Source organism: Trichechus manatus, unplaced genomic scaffold (genome assembly GCF_000243295.1).
Source record: "Trichechus manatus latirostris isolate Lorelei unplaced genomic scaffold, TriManLat1.0 scaffold00208, whole genome shotgun sequence".
NCBI lineage: Eukaryota > Metazoa > Chordata > Mammalia > Sirenia > Trichechidae > Trichechus > Trichechus manatus.
The window spans coordinates 2,955,345-2,977,376 of NW_004444144.1; the positions used below are offsets into that span (position 1 = coordinate 2,955,345).

General features: G+C 41.0%; 1 protein-coding gene across 1 annotated transcript in view; it reads right to left on the bottom strand.

Annotated features, from left to right (window-relative positions):
• The window catches only part of DNAH6 (dynein axonemal heavy chain 6), a 349,864-nt gene that overhangs the window by 150,077 nt on the left and 177,755 nt on the right, over positions 1-22,032 (bottom strand). Inside the window, exons 39-45 of the mRNA XM_004388248.1 lie at positions 21,872-22,019; positions 16,799-16,956; positions 12,348-12,479; positions 8,003-8,174; positions 5,645-5,791; positions 4,987-5,060; positions 2,799-2,953 (exon numbers count right to left, since the gene is read on the bottom strand). Of these exons, the coding sequence (XP_004388305.1) occupies positions 2,799-2,953; positions 4,987-5,060; positions 5,645-5,791; positions 8,003-8,174; positions 12,348-12,479; positions 16,799-16,956; positions 21,872-22,019 (986 nt within the window). The remainder of the gene's footprint in view (positions 1-2,798; positions 2,954-4,986; positions 5,061-5,644; positions 5,792-8,002; positions 8,175-12,347; positions 12,480-16,798; positions 16,957-21,871; positions 22,020-22,032) is intronic.

The following is a 22,032-nucleotide window of genomic DNA, read 5'->3' on the forward strand; positions in this document are numbered from 1 at the left end:
TAGAGAAAGACTAGTTTCAAGTTTACAAGTATGACTTCTGCTGGGAGGGCCTGCCTTAGTACAGAAGGTTGATGGCCAGTGGTTCATCATCCAGCAAGATGCCACAAGGGAGGGACAGGGTACATCTGGGGCTCATTCCCCAGAGAAAAGTACTGCTGGGCTTTTCTCTATTTCCATATATCCCCCCACCCCCCCCGCCACCTGCCTGTTCCCTACAGGCTGTTGGTTCTCTGCGCTGGGCAAGCAAATTTAGAGTAAAAGTAAAATCTCTTCTCCCTTCATCAGTGTGAATGATTTTTGTCAGGGACCCTGGCCAATCCAGGCCACAACTTATATTAATCATAATATTGGCAAGCCCAAGTGTCCCTTTATAAGGATGAGTAAGCAGAAAAAGGACTGGATCTAGGAAGTGGCACTTCAGTTCATAAGGAGGGATCAATGGGAACAATTTAAAATGGATTTACTGCAAGATGCCAACAAAATTTTAGAAAATTTCTGATTTGTGTTAAAAACAAGATTTAAAAAGCATTGCAATCATGATACTAGAGCAAGCATTCAGAAATAAGGGGGGAGAAATCAAATTTAGGAAAAATTGGATAGAGATAGAAAATCTGACTACCAAATTGAAAACCTCAGTGGGAGATGGGCCCCGCAAATAGGACACCATGGAAAATTTCTTAAGTGGAGAAGACAACCTCAACAAATTTACTCAGAACTCAGAAAGAAAAGATAATCACATTAAAACAATGAAAGAGAAAATGGAAGATAAGGAGAACAAATCTAGGAGAACCAAATGGGATACCAGAAGCCACCTAATAAGAATTGTAGGAGAGACAAGAGAGGATAGAACTGAAGCAACAGTGACTGAAATAATAGAAGAAACCACTGGAGCTGAGCCCACAGATCCAGAAAAGTCACTGAGTCTGGAAAGAAAACTGAAATAGAAGGGCAAGACACTAAATATTTTTTAGGAGAAAATATAAATATGTGTGTGTGTGTATATAGAAATATAGAAATTTATACTTTGGACATAACTGAAAAATTTTGTGAGTATCTAAGGCAGAAATAATAAATTACCCCCCACAAAGGAACAAATACTTGTAGGCTGGTCTCAAATATATACTCTACAAGATGATACTCCACAGAACAATGATTAGAGAGGAAAAATACCATGTAATGGTTCAGAAAGTAAACCATCTGCAAACCTGTCTGTCATGAACTGAATTGTGTCACCTCAAAATATGTGTCAGCTTGGCTAGGTCATGATTTCCAGGACTGTGTGGTTGTCCTCTATTTTGTGATCAGATGTAATTATCCTCCATTTTGTGAGCTGATGTAAATTATCCTCCGTTTTGTGATGTGTTGTGAATCCTAACCGCTATAGCTTAATGAGGCAGGATCAGTGTGGGGTGTATCTTGAGTCACTGCCTTATTCAAGTCACACCCTTGCAGGAGTCATACCTTTTATCTTACAAGAGATAAAGGAGAGAGAAGTGAGCAGAGAGGAGAGGGACTTCACTACAAGCAAGAAAGAAGAGCGGGGAGCAGCGTGCATCCTCTGGCCCTGGGGTCCCTGCTCTGAGAACCTCCTAGACCCAGGGGAAGATTGATGCCAAGACACATGGAGACCTCCAAGGAACGTTAGGCCCACAGATGTTGAAAGGAGACAAAGACCTTCCCCCAGAGCCAACAGAGAGAGAAAGCCTTCCCTTAGAGCTGGCACCTGAATTCAGACTTCTAGCCTCCTAAACTGTGGGAGAATAAATTTCTGTTTGTTAAAGCTGTCTGTTTGTGGTATTTCTGTTATAGCAGCACTAGATAACTAACATACCTTCCTAAAAGGTTCTTCGAAGCTATACATAGAGATGAATAAAATTTAAAAATCCAAGAAGGGAGAAATGATGTCAGTATAAAAGTGAGCATTATATATGAGAATCAAATCCATATATTGTTGTTAGGATAATAAATTAGTAATGGTTCTGTTGATAAATTCTTTTTAAAAAGAAGATATATAATGTAAAAGTAATAATTTCTTCCATTTTTTATTATTTAAAATGTCGGATTGGTTCAACACAACATAGGAAATCATGGGAGAAATGTACAAGGAGGTTTAATTTCTCATTTTTGTTTTACCAGAAGCTATCTATGTATATACGTATGTATGTATGTATCTGTCTATCTAGTTTTATTCATGATGATGTGGATAACTGGAGAAAGCAAGGTTCAAATATTTAAAGATGATAATTGCTTTATTTATTTTATTATGAAAGTAAAACATGGTCATTGTAACTGAAGAGAGAAAACCACTACTAACATTTTCCACATCTAAGCTCCCTCATGACAGGTTGGGTGCCCGTGTGTCAGGCATGTCCCTCAGAGGACTCTTGCAATAGGTAAGAGTTAGGCTTATAAACAGATGGAATCTACAATCCTTGGATTCAACTTGTTTCACTGTAGTCTTGAACCCCCTCTTTTGGTGTGCATGTGATTAGCCCTGGTGTACTGTGTAAGTATCTCTGAAAACCACTTCAGATCTTTTGGTAACAAGACAGGACATATAAAAACAGTAAGAAGCAATCTATTAGTATTTAGCAAATATAACCCTTGGAATTCCATAGAAAGTTCATGCCATATGTATTGAAAATATATTTAAAAAACTTTTAAATTATAGTGAGATATGCTAATAGATCTTTGTCCTTCTAGCAATCTATTTAAAGACTTTTATACAACTTAATTTTTATCTTTTAACACAAAAGCAATTAGATCAATGCATTATTGAGCACCTTACAGCACTATACCTTGAAACATGCTCTATAGCATCCTCGAAGAACACCAACTTTACTTCTTTGGGATTTGTGAGGTTATAATCATCAAGATAGTCCTGTAGAACATGTGCGATTTTCTCCATATCAGGCATATCATCATAAATTCGATCATTCTTGTCTATTCCAAACTATAAGATGATTTGTGGGAGAAAGCCAAGTTGGATCAATTTTGATATACAAATATACCTAACATACATAACGTTAGGAGGGAAGAACAGTATTTTATCAATGTCGCTAGTTAAATCATTTGCTGATATATATGCCAAACCAAAGCACCCAAACCCACTGCCACAGGGTCGATTCTGACTCATGTCAGCAGGACTTTAAAATCAAGGAAATGGGACTAAAGAAGCCAGATTTTCACTGATAACTAGAAAGTTCATTTCATTTAACTCTTCAAGTGATACATTGAATTTTCAGTGAATTATTCAATGCAATAAAATTCACACAGGAGTTCGGAAGCAGGTTTTTCATGTTTTTGACTTATACATTAGTTTCATACTTTTGCTTTAAGGCTGTTGACATCAGAGCAGCTAAATGGGTTGAAAATGATGCATGGTAGACTGTTACGGTTATAACAAATCATGCCATAATTATATGTAGTTTTTGCACAGCAGCCATCTTGGGTTAAATAAGTTGTCGACAATGAAATCTGAGTTGTAGACTATAGGGAACTGAGTCCCTGTTTGAACCTACTGGAGTCCCTGGGTGGATATGAACTGCCGACCTTTTGATTAGCAGCCTGAGCTCTTAGCCACTGTGCCACCAGGGCTCCTAGGGACTGTAATCTCTACATGAAAATAAACCTTGGACTTTTTTTGTTTTTTTAAATAGATATAATTCACACAAATTGTCTTTTATATTTGTCAGGTGGTAATATTCATCTGAGGAGCCCTGGTGGCACAATGGTTAAGTGCTCAGCTGCTAACCAAAAGGCTGGTGGTTCGAACCCACCAGCTGCTCTGTGGGAGAAAAGACCTGGTGATCTGCTCCCTTAAAGATTAAACCAAACCAAAAAAACCAAACCCATTTCTGTCGAGTCAATTCCAACTCATAGGGACCCTATAGGGCAGAGTAGAATTACTCCAATGGATTTCCGAGGAGCAGCTGGTGGATTTGAATTGCTGACCTTTTGGTTGGCAGCCAGTCTCAACCACTGTACCACCAGGACTCTCCTTAAAGATTACAACCTACTAAATCCTATGGGGCAGTTCTACTCTGTCCTCTAGGGTCGCTATGAGTCAGAATCGCTTCAACGGCACACAACAGTATGTACCTAGAGGAGGGGTACCAGAGTGGTGAAGTGTCACGTACATATAAAGATGAGGTTATTCATTTGTTTAACCAGCATTAATTGAGAGCCTACCATGTACCTGGCTCTGTGTAGGAAGCTGGGGATATAGTGTGAACAAAACAGACATGGCACCACCCCTCTTGGAGACACAGGAAATGTTTTAACCAAACAAGAGTCAACTTGGTAAAACACAGCCATCTGTTCAGCATAGGCAGGGTGATTAGATTGAAGAGTTACTCTAGGCAGATCCAGAGGGTAAAATTAGTGCCCATGTGTAAAAGTTATTGGGGGGGGGGGCAGACTTGGGAGTTTAATATAAGGAAAAATTTGCTACTAATTAGAGCTACCCTGAAATGAAGAGGGAAGCTCTACTAAGTAGCTTCTCGTCGCTGCAAGTGTTTGGGCTGAGGCTGAACAGATAGAGTACACTAAGGGGATTCTGGTCCTGAGTTAACAGACTAAACATCTTTGCTTCCTTCCAAATCAAATGCCCGATCGTTCTCTGATTCAAGCTATAATAAAACAAATGTAATTAGGTCAAGGTCAGCAAATGTTTTCTGTAAGGGGCCAGATAGTAAACATTTTAGGCTCTGTGGGTTGGTCATATGGTCTCTATCATGATTACCCCACTCTGACACTGTAGTGCAAAAACATACACAAATGATGGGAATGGGTGTGGCTGGGTTCCAATAAAATTTTATTTACAAAAACAGGAGGTGGGTGGATTTGGCCCATGGGCCATAGTTTGCCGACCTCCGGTCTGGGTCTTTAATCTTCACAGATGTAAAGTTCTAGTAGAATTTGAACCTGAACTGGAAAATAGTAGATGCTTTAAATCTTAAAATGCAGTCAATACAACATACTTGCCTTAATAAAATCTCCAAATATGATGGGCCTATTCAAAAAATATTCCAGGTCAATTGCAATTCCAAAATGTTTGTCTATTTAAAAAACAAAGTTAACTTTAAGATAGTGATAAACTTGATGAAGTATTTTAATGATAAAATATAGAGAATAATATCAGCTATTACTTCACTTAGAAGCCTTATTTAGTATCAATGAAAACAGAGAGAGAGACAGCCATATTAACAATGAAACACTTTAGTTTGGTTGACAATCACCCAGATTTAAGATTAAGAATATTTAATAAAAATTTTTAGATGTTATTAAATAATAAATAGTGAATACTTTATTTAATAATAAGAAGTGCTTTAGAAATATCCTGGCTGCTTCTCAGACAAAATAGTACTTCTCCCTCTACTTAAAATTCTATACTGAATTTAAAATATTAAGCTTTAGTTCTTGAATTTAAAGAAAATAATTTTGACAATCTCACATATTTGAAACATCAAAGATAAGAACTTTTTACTCATGAACAACTAAAATTCATTTTGCGTTACCGTATATAAACTCATTTTAATTTTCCTTTATAGAAGCCAAATTGCTTTTCTTCTACCAGAAAAAAACCCAAACCAAAATAAACAAATAAAAAATCAACAACAGGTAAATACAGATTTATACTTACTGGCCATTTCTGTCAAAATAACATGGAAATAGTGCTTATCTTCATTATTAATCAAACGATCATGGAAGACTCTTTGACATTCATGGCAAAAGAGTCTAAATATCTGTATTTCTTCTCTTATTGTTCCTGGATCACACTGGAGGATACCTGTATTTTAAGAAAAGAAAAGAGAAAAATTCTACCTTTGTGAAATATCTAGTAATAGTTTAAAGGTTACTGATTAGGAAATGCTTAAGTCCAAATTTACCCCACAGTACCAAACATGGATGCTTCTCCTATATACACACATAAAATAATGGTGATTTCATTTTTTGAAACCAAAATTGGGACACATTATCTGACAAAAACAGTTTTTTTCTGTTTTGTGATGTTTCTTTAACTGAACATGTGAAGCGATCAGACTTCACAGTATGAGCAAAGTTGATCTCATTATTACACTGGGCTGCAATATATTAATTGGGGAGTGTCACATTTCTTGAAAAATATATATGTTCAAAAAATGGGCAAATGTAAAGGAGTACTGAGTTGCTGTTTGGGTGACGTAAAATTTTTGGAAATGGATAGTAGTGATAGTAGCCCAACATGGTGTAGGTAATTAATGTCATTAAACTGTATACTTAAAATGGTTAAAATGGCAAAGTTTTTGATACATGTATGTTACCACAATCAAAAAAAAAAAAAAAGGGAAAGAAATAGACATGTCTCTAAAGAATATATAAAAATGGCTAGTAAGATGCTTAATATCATTAGCCATTAGGGAAATGCAAATTAAAACCACAATGAGATATAACTTCACACCCAACAGGATGGCTACTATGAAAAAAAATGGAAAATAACAAATGTTGGGAAGGATGTGGGAATATAAAATGGTGCAGTCACATGAAAAACAGTTGAGCAGTTCCTAAAAAAGTTAAACATAGAATTATCATATAATGCAGCAATTCCACTCCTGGGTATATACCCAAAAGATTTGAAAGCAGCAACTCAAACAAACTCATGTACACCAATGTTCATTACAAATATTCTATGATCCCACTTAAATGAAATATTTAGAATAGTTAAGCCTATCGAGACAACAGAGGACTGGCAGGTACCAGGGGCAGGGAGGAGGGGGGAGTGGGGAGTTAGGGGGAAAAAAAAATATATAGGTGGCACAGTGGTTAAGAGCTCAGGCTGCTAACCAAAAGGTTGGTAGTTCAAATCCACCAGCTGCTGCTTGGAAACTCTACGGGGCAGTTCCACTCAGTCCTATAGGCTCCGCGTGAGTCAGAATTGACTCTACGGCCACGAGTTTAGTAACCTTTTTACCTCCTGATATTTATACTGTTTTCAAAACCCTGATTCCCTCTTTCATTCTTCCCCAATGCTCAGTTCTCATCAAATGCCCCTGGTCCTTCTGGCTCTTGCTCAAATTATTCTAAGTACTTAAAAATACATACATATATATGTATATATAAAACACTTACAAACTCGGTTCTAATAATTTCAAGTTACAACTAAACCAGCGATGTACAGCAGGACCTGGAAATGTTCCTGCGCCATGGGCGCCCTCACGTGGGGCTCCCATACTGTATGGACGGGACAAGGGGATTATCTCTTAAGTCCACACAGCAGACAGTGTGCTCCATACAACACAGCATAGTAGGTGCTGCTGATGCTGCTATGGAGTAATAGGGTATTTCCATAAATAATACTGCTACACTTTTTTGCAGCTCACATTTGTTTGTGAGTGTGTGATATCTATGTGTTTTGAAATGACTAAAGTTTAAAAATTTATTTTAGCCAACATTAGTGGAAATAAAGAAATTTCCAAAACATTTTAATGATATATGGGGTTAAGGGAAAAGATTTTCAAAACTGGAATTTTATGGCTATTTTATAATGTATAAAATCAGAGATAAATGGACCCTAAAGTTTGAGGCTCAGAAGTTATCTAAAAGGAATAGAAAGGCAGTGGGGAAGGGTGATAAATAAATGACTAGATTAGACAATGTCTGAGGAGCCGGAAGTGAGTCTGAAGCATTTCATTACTACTAAAGAAACACAACCGTATTCCAAAGTTTTCTAGGAAAAATGAGTTCATTGATGCCAGGGCTAAACTGCTAGTGTGGGAGGGCAAACTTTCAGTGGAGAAAGAAGAAAACAAGATACCGTGTCATTCTGTGGCAAGGATGGTGGGCCACTTTCAAGTGGCCCCCGGCAAGCTGCTAAGGAGGAGCCAGGCTACAGGACAGGAAAAAGGAAGGAGAATCGGAGTCCCAGAATGGGAGCCCGGAAGATCAGGGATCTGTGGTGGGATTTGGGGCCAATGGAAATGAAGGGAGGGTGCAGTCAGAGAATGAGGGCTCAATACACTACCTTGCACACATTTGGATAAATCCCTCAAATTAAAGACGTAATGGGACTTGGCTGGTGTTGGGAGAAGGTCAATACTCATTCTGTTATAAATCTCAACTGCGGCTTCGACGATGTTTGATGCAGTTTGCTTTACAGCTGGTGGGAAGTCATTCAGGAAGCCATTTAAGATGGACTGGAACCAGAAATATAACGGGAGAGGATTAGATTTTATTTTTTTAAGTTTTTACCTAATATTTATTTTTCAAATACTCCAGATCTGATGATACTTTTTTCTAATAAAACAGAAAGTCAATTCCAATGCAAGGACATCTGGGTACCAAAGTCCTTCTGCTCACTCCAGCTATGTTCTCAAGAATGGGCTGACTCCTGCCTTCTGTGAATGTTCAGTGGTCCCGAGTGGCATTCATATCTAACTAGTGAACTTACCGTGCTTTACTCTCAAGTGATTTAGACCTTTGCTGCCTGGTGGGTCCAGAGGGTCTTCATGGAGGGCCCGAACTCATCTGGAAATGAACTAAAGTACTCTCTCTGATTTTTATGGGTGGATGACCCACAATTCTTCACATATATTTAAAGTGTGGCATACTGATAACTATGAACTCCTCCCAACGCGCAGTTTTCCCATCACAGTAAAGAACCCCACCTTCCACCAGCTAAGGAACTTAGAAGTCTCTTTTGACACTCCCATTCTCTGTCCCCAACAATCAATCCAGAATACATTTCTTGAATCAGTCTGCTTCCTTCTGTTTCCCCTGATACTACCCCATTCCAGCCTTCACTCTTTTTATCTGGGCTTCTGCTTTCCCTCCTCAATGGCCTCTCCACTTATACTCCCGTCCCACTTTTGTTACCTTTAATTATGCAAATCAGGTCATGGTATTCTCCTGACCGAAACTCTTCAACAGCTCCAGCGTACTTCCCATACCTCCACAAGGCTGTTGGTGGTCTGGCCCTGTTTCCCCACCTGCTTCTTCACCTTACCTCCTCCCGCCACTGCTCACTATATCCAGCCACACTGAACGCCACATGCTCTCTCCTCCCTTAGGGTCTCTGTATGTGCTGTTCCCTTCTCCCAGTGCACAACCCCCATGACTCTCCACTTGGCTGGTACTTCTTCATCTTTTGGGTTTTAGGTAATATGTCACCTCCCCAGAGAGGCCTTCCCTGGCCACCCAGTCTAAATGAAGTCTCCCCATTAGTTTTTCTCATGGCTCCCTGATGTTCTCACACACAACTTACCACAATTTGAACATACATGCTTATTAGCTAGCTCTCCACCCTCAGTTGCTTAGGAAAAGTAATTATAGGTTTTTAAATAGATAAATTCCCATTACCATTAACCCTGAAATTACTCATGGGAGAAGCCACCAGAATGCATATCAATGTTAGTGAGTCAGTCCTTGTAACTTTAGATTTAGGGTTCACACTGGAGATATTTTGAAGTAAATGGAAATATTTGTCTTCTCTGACAACAGTGGGCCTCCTGCTGAACATTAGTTTCAGTTGCTTATGAAGACCACCTCTCATTGGGAGGTACCTCCTTGAGGGTCTCCAACATAATATTCTCCACATGGCCCATGTTTTCAGTAGGACCATTTAAATTGCAACGTTTAGATTTGATGAAAAACTAGCAAGCTGTATATGTGTGAAGGAGAACAGACAGATGGGAATTTTTATTTTATTTATGTAGAATAGTTCATTCACCTGTTTATTATCTGTCTCTGTGGTGGAAGCTCCGCGAGGAGCTTCTGTTCATAATGGTACCAATGTCTGATACATGGTACATGCTCAACAAATATTTGTTTAATGACTGAATTAAGGGTCCCTAAATTGGCATGTAGTAGAGTTGACTGAGGACCACAGCTTGGTATTCTGCTTATGAGTCTGGCTGACATGACGTATTTGGCAGCATTGCAAAGCTCCCACTAAGAACAAGCACATGAGACAGAGTCAGAATTCCCACAGTTTTGGGTAAGGATGCTTTGGCATAAGGAAATTATTAGTATTTTATAGAATTGATCATGGTTTTCCATTGCTGTGGTTGTACCTTTCTAATTAGAAATTACATTTAATGACAACATTATCAATTTAATTCGTTGTGTGCTGTTTAGGTAATCCCTAGAGTGTACAGTGATGCATATTTTTGTCATATAATTTTCTAATAAGTAAACACTAAGGTATGTATGAATTGTGGTTCAAGGAAGAGTCACACATAACCTCACGTGTTCCAAAATTTGTGCAAATCGTGACCTGCCATTAGTGGTGTGCTCCTATGTATATGTGCTATTTAACTTGGAACAGACTTTAAAACTACAGTAGTATTATTTATTGTTTTAAAACTATTAGGTGATTAAAAACATTATATATGTCTGTATGTATGTACTTATATACTATTTAGGCTTATAGGCTTTTATACAGTAAAAATAAATCTATATATGTTGCTAACAACAAATTTACTTTAACTTATTGAGTTTGCTTCTCTTTAGCTGTTGGTTATCCCCAGGTTCTTTTTCTTTCATACAATGACAAAGGATAGGGTAGCAGGGTTATGAACTCTTTGGCCCTGCCTAGATAGTTGCGATTAAAAATAAAGTTTTGAGATCCATGGGCCTAGAGTAAGTCATTTTCTTCTAAAGCTAAAATATCCTGTCTGTCCTGGTAATGAGCGGAATACTCTCCCCTACCTGAATCCAGTCCAACCCAGTGGCCCTCAGAATCCCTCAGTCTTGCCTCATTTCATTTCCATAGCAACCATCCACAGCCAGTACACATTTTAAATACAAGCCTCTAATTTACAGTGGAAACAGGAAGTTCCTTTTTTTTTTTCAGCTCCTGCCCGTTTTCATCTGTGACGTGCTGACTAGATGATGTTCCCTGGATGACAGGTTCCCATGGACATGACAACCCCACAGGCAGGAGGGACAACTCCTTTCCCAGAAGCCCAGACTCTCCCCGGTCGTTCCCACACAAGAAAGCATTTTGGAATGATTAAGAATGAGATTTTGTAAGGACAACCTTAAATTTGCTTTAATTTATTAAAATACAAAATCATTCTCAAATTCTCTACTTTATCCTTTTGTATTCTAAAGCACTCTCCAAAGGTCTTCCCAAATGTTGCAGTTCTTACATATCATGCCATTAGCGCTAAACAATTTATTGTAACTACTTAAAATTTATTACAAACAACTCCCATGGATGTTAGCTATTTCAATATGAAAACCACTTTCCCATATACCAAAGGTTGTGTCCATGCTGACTCTGCTCCTTTCTCTCCTTTAAGAGGGCCTCCATTGAAAGGAGACCTGATGTGGTCAGTGTGGGGGCTCTCTAATTCCCATGTCCTTGGCCCTCTTCAGCCCCTCAGTGATTATGGCCAAAGTCGGCTTCTAAACACCAGTCACCCGAACTGTCTTGCTTTCCCCATACACCGCCTTTACCATTTCCTGCCTCTACAGCTGCATTCACCCAAGTACCTTCTGCTTCGAGGATCTGTTCCTCCTTGTCAATTTGCATCCTCCAAGACTACCTTCTCTATGCAGCCTTTGCTAATTGGCTGCAGCATGCTCTAGTTATGATGCTTCATGTTCTTTCATCATCATTCTACTCAATATAATGTCTCATTATTGGACACTTGGAGCCTTGGTGGTGCAATGGTTAAGAGGTCAGCTGCTAACCAAAAGGTCAGCAGTTTGAATCCACCAGCCACTCCGTGGAAACCCTGTGGGGCAGTTCTACTCTGTCCTATAGGGTCGCTATGAGTTGGAATTGACTCGATGGCAATGGGATTTTTTGGGACTACTGAACACTTGGGCTTAGTACTTTGTATTTAATCCTTGAAATGACCTTACAGGGCAGATGTCCTTTTCTCCCCATTTAAAAGAGGGGGCAGTGGCCCCTTAGGGAATGAAATATGGGTGGGTGGTCTTGTTTTAGGTGGTGGTGGTGGCAGAGGTGAACAGCGTTGTTTTAGGCATGCTGAGCTTGCGCTCATTCTAGGGGACACGAGGTGTTGCCATTTGGTGGGCAAGTGGACACACAGACCTGGTGGTCAGGTATGAAAGGAGCACAGAGGTGAGGTCTGGGCAGTGGGTGAGATCTGCTAAGAGACAAAGGCCTAGGATGTAACTTTCCTTAAAGGCAGGGGCTGTGTTTTTGACAGTCTTTTTGTAATCCTAAAACTGCCACAGAGGCAGTGATACAAATGCCTGTCAGCTTCTCCCCAGATGTCCTGTGTTACCTTGTTTCTGCTCAGGGAAAGGACAGATGGGCTCCTTATAAACACTTTGATCGTGGGAGACATATATATGTGTATTTCCCTCTTGCCTAGGTTTAAATCCACACTCACCTGAAAGATCTGTTTCAGACTGTGCTCGGAGGGCATCGGGAGGCACAGCATGCTGAAGTGGCGGATGAAGCGGGGGGTCACAGGGTTGCGGCCACCCCCGGGAGGAGCACATGCTGACACGATCGTTACATCCTAGTGGGGGAGAGGTCCACTTGGGTCACCCAGCAAAGAAGGTGAAGGGATCTGCCCATCCCAATGGCAGGACTCAAAGTCAACATTTCTTGAGGGCCTACCAGACGGCAGCATTGCATTACATTTCAGACACATTATCTGACTCAATCCTCACAACAACCCCAGGAGATCACTATTATTGTCCCCATTTCGTAGATGGAAAAAAGTCAAGGCTCTGGATGGTTAAGTAATTTGTTCAAGGTCCTTCAGCTAACACATCTACCTTGTATAAGTACTCTTATGTTAAAAACTTAAACTACTATAAGAATTTGTATCTGATGTTAAAATATATTCATTCTTTCAACAAATACTAAGTAGTAGGCTTTGTGGTACTTGTACGTAGCAGGCATTATGCTGGACTCTTGTGGGTAAAATGGAGAGACAAAGCCACTTTCTCCCTGCCTTCATGGAGCTTGGGGGGAGGGCAGAGCTTAATACCATAAGCCAATAATCTCAGAAATTAATATGTGAATATAAACCGTGGTGAGTTTTTTGAAGGAAGGGACATAATGCTATGCCAGTGCTTGATAGGGGAACCTAACTGAGTCCATGGGGTCAGAAAAGATTTTACAAACAGTGACATGTGAGTGGAGATCTGAAGGCTGATAGGAATCAGGAGACAAGGCCAAAGTAGAGAAGCAGGGTACGTTTCAGGCAAAGGGAACAGCCTGTGCAAATTCCTTCAGTGAGAGAGGGGAGTCCTAAAACCAACAGGAAGGCACTGACGGGTTTGAGGAAGGGGATGACATTATCGGAGCTGCATCTGAAAGGACCACACTGGCTGTCCGCAGGATGGGGACCCATGGCAGGGGTGTGGAGACCACTGAAAAGTAGTGGTCTCAGCATTCCAAGAGAGAAATGGCTTGGCTTTGGATAATGGAAATGGAGATGAAAAGAAATAGTTGATCAGAGAGATATTTACTATGATTAGCCTATATGTGAGAAGGAAATTCTGGAACTGGGAAAAGCTAGTGAACAAAAATTTACAAAGCTGATCCTTTTAGATATTGATCATCACGTTTTTAGGGGCGTGCTAAAGTAGATAACAGTTTCTCTGGAATGTATCTTTCTTCTTCTTAGCCTCAGATCTACACCACCAAGGCCTGAGGTAGGTAGGTTCCTGTTGCTATGTGAATTCAGCTCCAACAAACAACAGCCTACTATGTGCAAGTTACTAAGCTTGGCAGGGACCATAATGATGATGGAGAAACCGGTCAGGAGCTCACAGTCTAATGAGGAAAAATAAGACACAGATGATGACACAAAGACCTCTAATTCAAGACAGAGTGTGAGGGTCGTAACAGACACACAAAATACACCACATAGTTGAATGAGGAGAACACATTGGAACGGGAGTCCAGGGAAGGCTCCGTGAAAGAGGTAATTTGGAGATGGGCCTTGAAGGAGCCGGAGGATTCCAATGGCAGAGCTGGAGAGTGAAGACCTTCCAGGCAGGGGACATGCTCACAAAGGCACATGGGTGGGGGTAATGGGTACATTCAGGAGAGAACTAGCCATCTGCTTCAGAGCAGCTGTGGGGCACATATAGGGGGCAGTGAGATTCACCTGGGTCAGAGCAGCAGTCTGTGGCCCTATGACGGAGACCCTCAATTCCAGAGTGGGGCATTTCTGTGTAACTTGTTTGGCAGGGAGAAGTCACTGGACACCTGAGGTGAGGGCTGGCATAGTGGGAGGTTTGACCTGGTCATTCTCTTCCCACCCTCATATCCCTGGCACAGAGACAGGGAAATTCTAGACATGTAAAGTGGACATAATAATCTTCCTTCAACAGGCTTTTGGAAAGATAAACTTAGAGAAACTCTCATGGAAAGTAAAAAGCCTTTTGCAAAAGAATGACTTTGTTTACAACGTGTCCTAATTGCATTCTATTTTCAGGAGGGACTTTGCTGTTTAATACAGACTTCAAATACAGTCTGGGAGAAGAAAGCTGCCTACCTCTTCCTGGAGACTGAGTGTGGGCTTCTCTCTTGTCCCAGGCTCTCTGTACCAGCGACCATGAGGCACCTTTCTCAGGACCTGCTCCCTGTGTCCCTATCAGTTCTCACTTCCACTGCAGCTTGTACTATCTCTTCAATCTCCATTCCTCTCTCTGCCACTTACTCTTACTTTAGTCTTCCCCTTGAACGAATGACTATGGCTTACTTAAAGGAAAAACCATAATCCATCTCAAATGCTCCACTTTTCGTGATTGCTGCATTTCCTCTGTCATTTTCCATGGTAACTCACCCTTCCTTGGCTTATGCTTTTACCAGAAAGTGAGCTCCACTTTGGTGTTGTTGGTTTCAGTTGCCATCAAGTCCATTCTGACTCATGGCGTCCCCAAGTGTGCAGAGTAGAACTGCTTCATAGGGTTTTCAAGGCCGTGATCTTTCGGAAGCAGATTGCCAGGCCTGTGTTCCATGGTGCCTCTGGGTGGGTTCTAACCACCCACCTTTAGGTTAGATGTGCGTCACCCAGGTTTGCTGTAGACTCCACTAGAGCAGAGATTTTTGACAGTTTCACTCACTCTGGTATCTCTCGCTAGAAGAGGACATCATGTTTGGAAAGTAGAGGGCCAACAAAACTGAGGGAAACCCTCAATGAGATGGACTGACACAATAGCCTCAACAATGGGCTCAAACATATCAAAGATCATATAGACGGCATGGGACTGGGCAACGTTTCATTCTGTGGGACCATGAGTTGGAGCCGACTCGATGGCAACTAACAACGACAATAATCCCCAGGACATAAAATAGTTCCTGGCACATAGTAGATGCTCAATAAATATTTGTTGAATGAATGAACGAATGCATAGACTTTTCACCCACACTTGCAGGTTAAATTGATAGACTCTGTGTCTATCATGGTGCATTAAATGCTTAATATATATAAAAGTCTGAAGTGACCTGTTCTTTCTGGCTTCTAATTACAACCTATATTCTGAATTTTTATTTTCCTTCTAAATTTTTATCTCCCTGTTCATCCTTTCTCCAGAGCTCTCGCTTAAGAAGCCAACATCTTGAGAGAGCTCTACTTAGATGTCCCAAGGCACCTGAGCTTAACATGGGAGACAGGGAAGAATCTTGGTTGAAAGCACTGGGTTCTAATGCCAGTTCTGCCATTTAATAATGTGACCTTGGGCAGGTTACTCAACTGTTAATACTCTGGTCCTCTGTTTGTCAGCTGTAAAATGAGGCTAATAGCACTAAGTGTCTTACAGAATGTTGGGAGAGTAAGATGAGTTAGAAAGTGGGAGGCACTTAGAACTGTGCCTGGTACAACTAAATGTTTTTATTGTGAGCAAAACTAAACTCACTCCCCTTTCCTGTCTAGGCTGGTGGTTCACATTCTCCAGAACAGAAACAGGGCAGTCAACATAGGTTCCTACTCTTCCCTCAGTCTCCGTATCCCACGAGTCCTATCAATATTTCCCTCACCCCTGCTGGTCACATGCTTCACCACACTGGGCTCCAATCCTCATCTCCTAACAGATCTGCAGTTGCCTCTGGTCTTGCCTCCTCTCTCGTCCATTCCTACTCTGCAGCCAGTGAGACCTTTCCATAACACTTCCTTCAGAGGCTCCCCATCACTCACAGGATAAATCCACATTCCTCATCATGACATGGAAACCCTGGTTGTGTAGTGGTTAAATGCTACAGCTGCTAACCAAAAGGTTGGCAGTTCAAATCCACCAGGTGCTCCTTGGAAATTCTATGGGGGCAGTTCTACTCCGTACTATAGGGTTGCTATGAGTCAGAATTAACTCAACAGCAACATGTTTGGTTTGGTTTTTCATCATGGCATCATGGCCCTCTAGGATGTACCCTCTGAAAACCTCCTGGTTATCCTCTCCTGCTGCTTTGGTGCCCACTTCACACTGCGTGACATTTCACAATCCCTGCTCCAGAGCTGGAAAACACTTCACTTTCTTGATTTGTCATGCTGAGCCTTCAAAATACAGCTTTGAAATCACTTCCTCTGGGTAGGCTTCTCTCATGCTCAGCCCAGCCCCCCTACCCCCCCAGTCTCCCTCTTGTCTCTCCACTCCTCACCCTGCATTATAAATACACATCCGTGTCCACTCTGAAGCTGAGCCCTCAGGAGGCGGAGGCTGTCTTACTTGTCCGTGAATCTCTGAATCAAGCATGGCAGGAAATCAGTTGAATGAACTGAATTACATGAATTAAACTGAATGACATCAAAGAAACATTGAAGTCACATTCCTTCCCATGCCATTTAAATTTAAATACACAAAGTAATTTAAAACCAAAAGTAACCTGTATTTCTTTCCAAAAGAGTTTGTTTCTGTCATAAAATCCACCAAAATCTTGGTACTGCCGGAGTAATTCAATGGGAGGCTGAGAGCCATAGCGATCCAGTCTGGGCATGTTTAAATCGTCAACAAAAATCACAACTCGTTTGTTTCCTGGTGCTCCTGCAGGGAAAGAAAATGAATTTAAGAATTATGATTTCCCTTGGAAAATATAAGACAACACTTAGGTATGGATTTGGACAAAATGGACACCTTGTAGGTCAGAATGAGCTCAGTTCTTTCTTGAGTAAGGAGGGCTCCAGCAGAGTCTCTCCTTGAGGAGGAGAGCCCTCTCCCCTGACCCCATCTGGACCCCTTCAGGGAGACGTGGACCTGGCCAGAACATCCATGCTTTCAGGTGTCCATAACCCCTCACTCTCCGAGGCACATGACCTCCAGTTAGATCTCAACTTTTCTCAACCGCAGCCACAACTGCTGCCCTTGCTAACTGTGTGGCCTGGGCATGGGGTAAAGAAGGTCATTTTATTTTCACATTAGGAAGCAGAACACTGAAGATTTTCTCACACAAATGCCATCTACTACCCTCACAGGGAAAATTGGGCTGGGTGTTAAAAAATATCCTGATCACATCAAAGGGAAATTCAGTATAGTGAGGCTGCACAATACCACATTTAACTTCCAGAAAGTCAACATACACACTTGTCAGAAAAAAACAAAAAGAATGAGTGATGGCAGCGGCAAGAGACTGAGCTAAGCAGAGCAGATGACTCTACCTGATGAACAGATAGCCAAGTCCCTGTGGTTGGGATTAACTACAGGAGGCGCTTTCAAGGTAACTGAGGCAAACTCAGTGCTCCATCCCATCGTCTGGCCCCTGGAAGCCAAGTAGTAGGGCAGGGAATAAGGAGAGGCTCTAACAAAATCACTCATAAAGATGCGGGTTCCCCACCAGAAAGACAGACAGGCATCTGTTGCCTTGTGCATATCTGAGCAGGAAAAAGAGAAAAGGAAAGAGGGGGTCAGTGAAGCATTTGGTATCTGCACTGTTTAGGGTGAGAAGGCCAACTGGATTGTGAACAATGTGGAAGAGAGCAGAGTTTGAGCATCTGGCCAGTAGGAGGGCTGTGACTAGGTAAGTGGACCCCAGCAGCAAGAGTCTATGGGGTGCACCTCTGGAGGGTGGGACTGAGTGGGATCTGAGAGACTGCTTCCGAACATCAGAGAGCCGTCCAGTGGGGAGGCCAATGCTTGGCCTGTGGAGGACTCTTTGGGAGTTCCTCAGGAAAGCTCACTCCTGGAAGCCTGCCACACAGAAAGCTTGGACAGTCATTCAGTGCCAGCCAGAGAAGCAGGGTCAGTCCACAGAGTTGTTGTTGTTAGGTGCCGTTGAGTCAGTCCCAACTCATAGCGACCCTGTGTACAACAGAACAAAACACTGCCCGGTCCTGAGTCATCCTCACAATCGTTGTTATGCTTGAGCCCATTGTTGTAGCCACTGTGTCAATCCATCTTGTTGAGGGTCTTCCTCTTTTTCACTGACCCTCTACTTTACCAAGCATGATGTCCTTCCCCAGAGAATAGTCCCTCCTGATAATATATTGAAAGTATGTAAAACAGTCTTACCATCCTTGCTTCAAAAGTGCATTCTGACTGTATTTCTTCCAAGATAGATTTGGTACGTTCAATATTCTTTGCCAACACCATAATTCAAAGGTATCAATTCTTCCTCAGTCTTCCTTATTCACTGTCCAGCTTTCAAATGCATATGAGGTGATTGAAAATACCATGGCTTGGGTAAGGCGCACCTTTGTTCTCAAGGTGGCATCTTTGCTTTTTAACACATTAAAGAGGTCTTCTGCAGCAGATTTGCCCAGCGTAATTTGTCCTTTGATTTCTTGACTGCTGCTTCCATGGGCTTGATTGTGGATCCAAGTAAAATGAAATCCTTGACAACTTCAATATTTTCACCGTTTATCATGATGTTGCTTATTGGTCCACTTGTGAGGATTTTTGTTTTCTTTATGTTGAGGTATAAGCCACACTGAAGGCTGTGGTCTTTGATCTTCATCAGTAAGTACTCAAGTCCTCTTCACTTTCAGTAAGCAAGGTTGTGTCATCTGCATAACTCAGGTTGTTAATGAGTCTTCCTCCAATCCTGATGCCCCATTCTTCTTCGTATAGTCCAGCTTCTTGGATTATTTGCTCAGCATACAGATTGAGTAAGTACGGTGAAAGGATACAACCCTGACGTACACCTTTCCTGATTTTAAAACATGCAGTATCCCCTTGTTCTGTTCGAACAACTGCATCTTGGTCTATGTACAGTTTCCTCATGAGCATGTTAAGTGTTCTGGAATTCCCATTCTTTGCAATGTTATCCATTACCTGACAGCATGGATGTTCTGGCCAGGTCCACGTCTCCCTGAAGGGGTCCAGATGGGGTCAGGGGAGAGGGCTCTCCTCCTCAAGGAGAGACTCTGCTGGAGCCCTCCTTACTCAAGAAAGAACTGAGCTCATTCTGACCTACAAGGTGTCCATTTTGTCCAAATCCATACCTAAGTGTTATCTTATATTTTCCAAGGGAAATCATAATTCTTAAATTCATTTTCTTTCCCTGCAGGAGCACCAGGAAACAAACAAGTTGTGATTTTTGTTGACGATTTAAACATGTCTCCATATGAGACAGTTCTACTTTGTCCTATAGGGTTGCTACGATTCTGAATCAACTTGACAGCAAGGTGTTTTTGTTTTTTGTTTTTTTTTTACATGTGGACCTCACCAGATGGAATACACAGGAATCAAATCGACTAGATCTGTGGAAAGAGATGATGGAGAAGATCAATATCATCAGTCAGAACAAGGTCGGGGTCTGACTGCGGAACAGACCCTCAATTCTCATATGCAAGTTCAAACTGAAGCTGAAGAAAATTAAAACAAATCCATGGGAGCCAAAATGCGACCTTGAGTATTTCCCATCTGAATTTAGAGACCATCTCAAGAATATGCATTCAACATTAATGACCGAAGACCAGACGAGTTGTGAGATGACATCAAGAACATCATACATGAAGAAAACAAAAGACTGTTAAAAAGACAGGAAAGAAAGGAAAGGCCAAAATGGATCTCAGAAGAGACTCTGAAGCTTGCTCTTGAACGTAGAGTAGCTAAAGCAAACGGAAGAAATGATGACGTAAAAGAGCTGAACAGAAGATTTCAAAGAGTAGCTGGAGAAGACAAAGTATTATAATGAAATGTGCAAAGACCTGGAGTTAGAAAACCAAAAAGGAAGAACACACTTAGCATTTCTCAAGCAGAAAGAACTGAAGAAAAAATTCAAGCCTCGAGTTGCAATCTTGAAGGATTCTATGGGCAAAAAATTGAACAATACAGGAAGCATCAAAATAAGATGGAAGGAATGTCCCAAAAAGAACTGGTCAGTGTTTAACTATTTCAAGAGACAGTTTATGATCAAGAACTGATAGTAATGAAGGAAGAAGTTCAAGGCATTGGTGGAAAACAAGGCTCCAGGAATTGACAGAATATCAATTGAGATGTTTCAACAAACGGATGCAACACTAGAAGCGCTCAGTCATCTATGACAAGAAATTTGGAAGACAGCTACCTGGCCAACCAACTGGAAGAGATACATAGTTGTGCCCATTCCAAAGAAAGGTGATCCAACAGAATGTGGAAATTATTGAACAATATAATTAATATCACACACAAGTAAAATTATACTAAAGATAATTCAAAAATGGTTGCACCTGTACATCAATAGGAACTGCCAGTAATTCAAGCCAGATTCAGAAGAGGATGTGGAACAAGGAATATTGTTGCTGATGTCAGATGGATATTGCCTGAAAACAGGGAACACCAGAAAAATGTTTACCTGTGTTTTATTGAGTATGCAAAGGCATTCAACTGTGTGGATCATAACAAATTATGGATAACACTGCAAAGAATGGGAATTCCAGAACACTTAACATGCTCATGAGGAACCTGTACATAGACCTAGAGGCAGTTGTTAGAACAGAACAAGGGGATACCGCATGTTTTAAAATCAGGAAAGGTGTACGTCAGGGTTGCATCCTTTCACCGTACTTAATCTGTATGCTGAACAAATAATCCAAGAAGCTGGACTATATGAAGAAGAATACAGCATCCAGGATTGGAGGAAGACCCATTAACAACCTGAGTTATGCAGATGACACAACCTTCCTTCCTGAAAGTAAAGAGGACTTGAAGCACATACTGAAGAAGATCAAAGACCACAGCCTTCAGTGTGGATTATACCTCAACATAAAGAAAACAAAAATCCTCACAAGTGGACCAATAAGCAACATCATGATAAACGGCAAAAATATTGAAGTTGTCAAGGATTTCATTCCCTTGATTCCACAACAAATTCCACTGATTCCACAATCAAGCCCCTGGAAGCAGCAGTTAAGAAATCAAAAGATGCATTGCACTGGGCAAATCTGCTGTAAAAGGCCTCTTTAAAGTGTTAAAACGCAAGGATGCCACCTTGAGAACTAAGGTGCGCCTTACCCAAGCCATGGTATTTTCAGTCGCCTCATAAGAATTCAAAAGCTGGACCATGAATAAGGAAGACTAAAGAAGAATTTATACATCTGTACTATGGTGTTGGTGAAGAATACTTAATACACCATGGACTGCCAGAAGAATGAACAAATCTTTCTTAGGAGAAATACAACCAGAATGCTCCGTAGAAGGGAGGATGATGAGACTTCATCTCACATGCTTTGGGCATGTTATCAGGAAGGATCAGTCCCTAGAGAAGGACATCATACTTGGTAGAGGGTCAGCGAAAAAGAGGAAGACCCTCAATGAGATGGATTGACACAGTGGCTGCAACAATGGGCTGAAATATAGCAACGATTGTGAGGATGGCTCAGGACTGGGCAGTGTTCTGTTCTATTGTACATAGAGTTGCTATGAGTCGCAACTGACTCAACTACACCTAACAACAATAACATTTTTATCACGTTCACTGTTTTAGTGATTTATTAGCTTAATTAATAATTTATGTGAGACAAACTAAAATGCTAATTCTTACCTAGAATATTTTTTCTTTTCCGCTCCAGTTTTGACTCAATGATCTCTTGTGTTCTTGCAGATGAAGTTTGAGCAGAAAAATTTAGATAAACAGGAACATAGCCAGCTGAGTCTTGAATTTTATTTAGCAATCCTTTTGCAATAACAGACTTTAAAATTTAA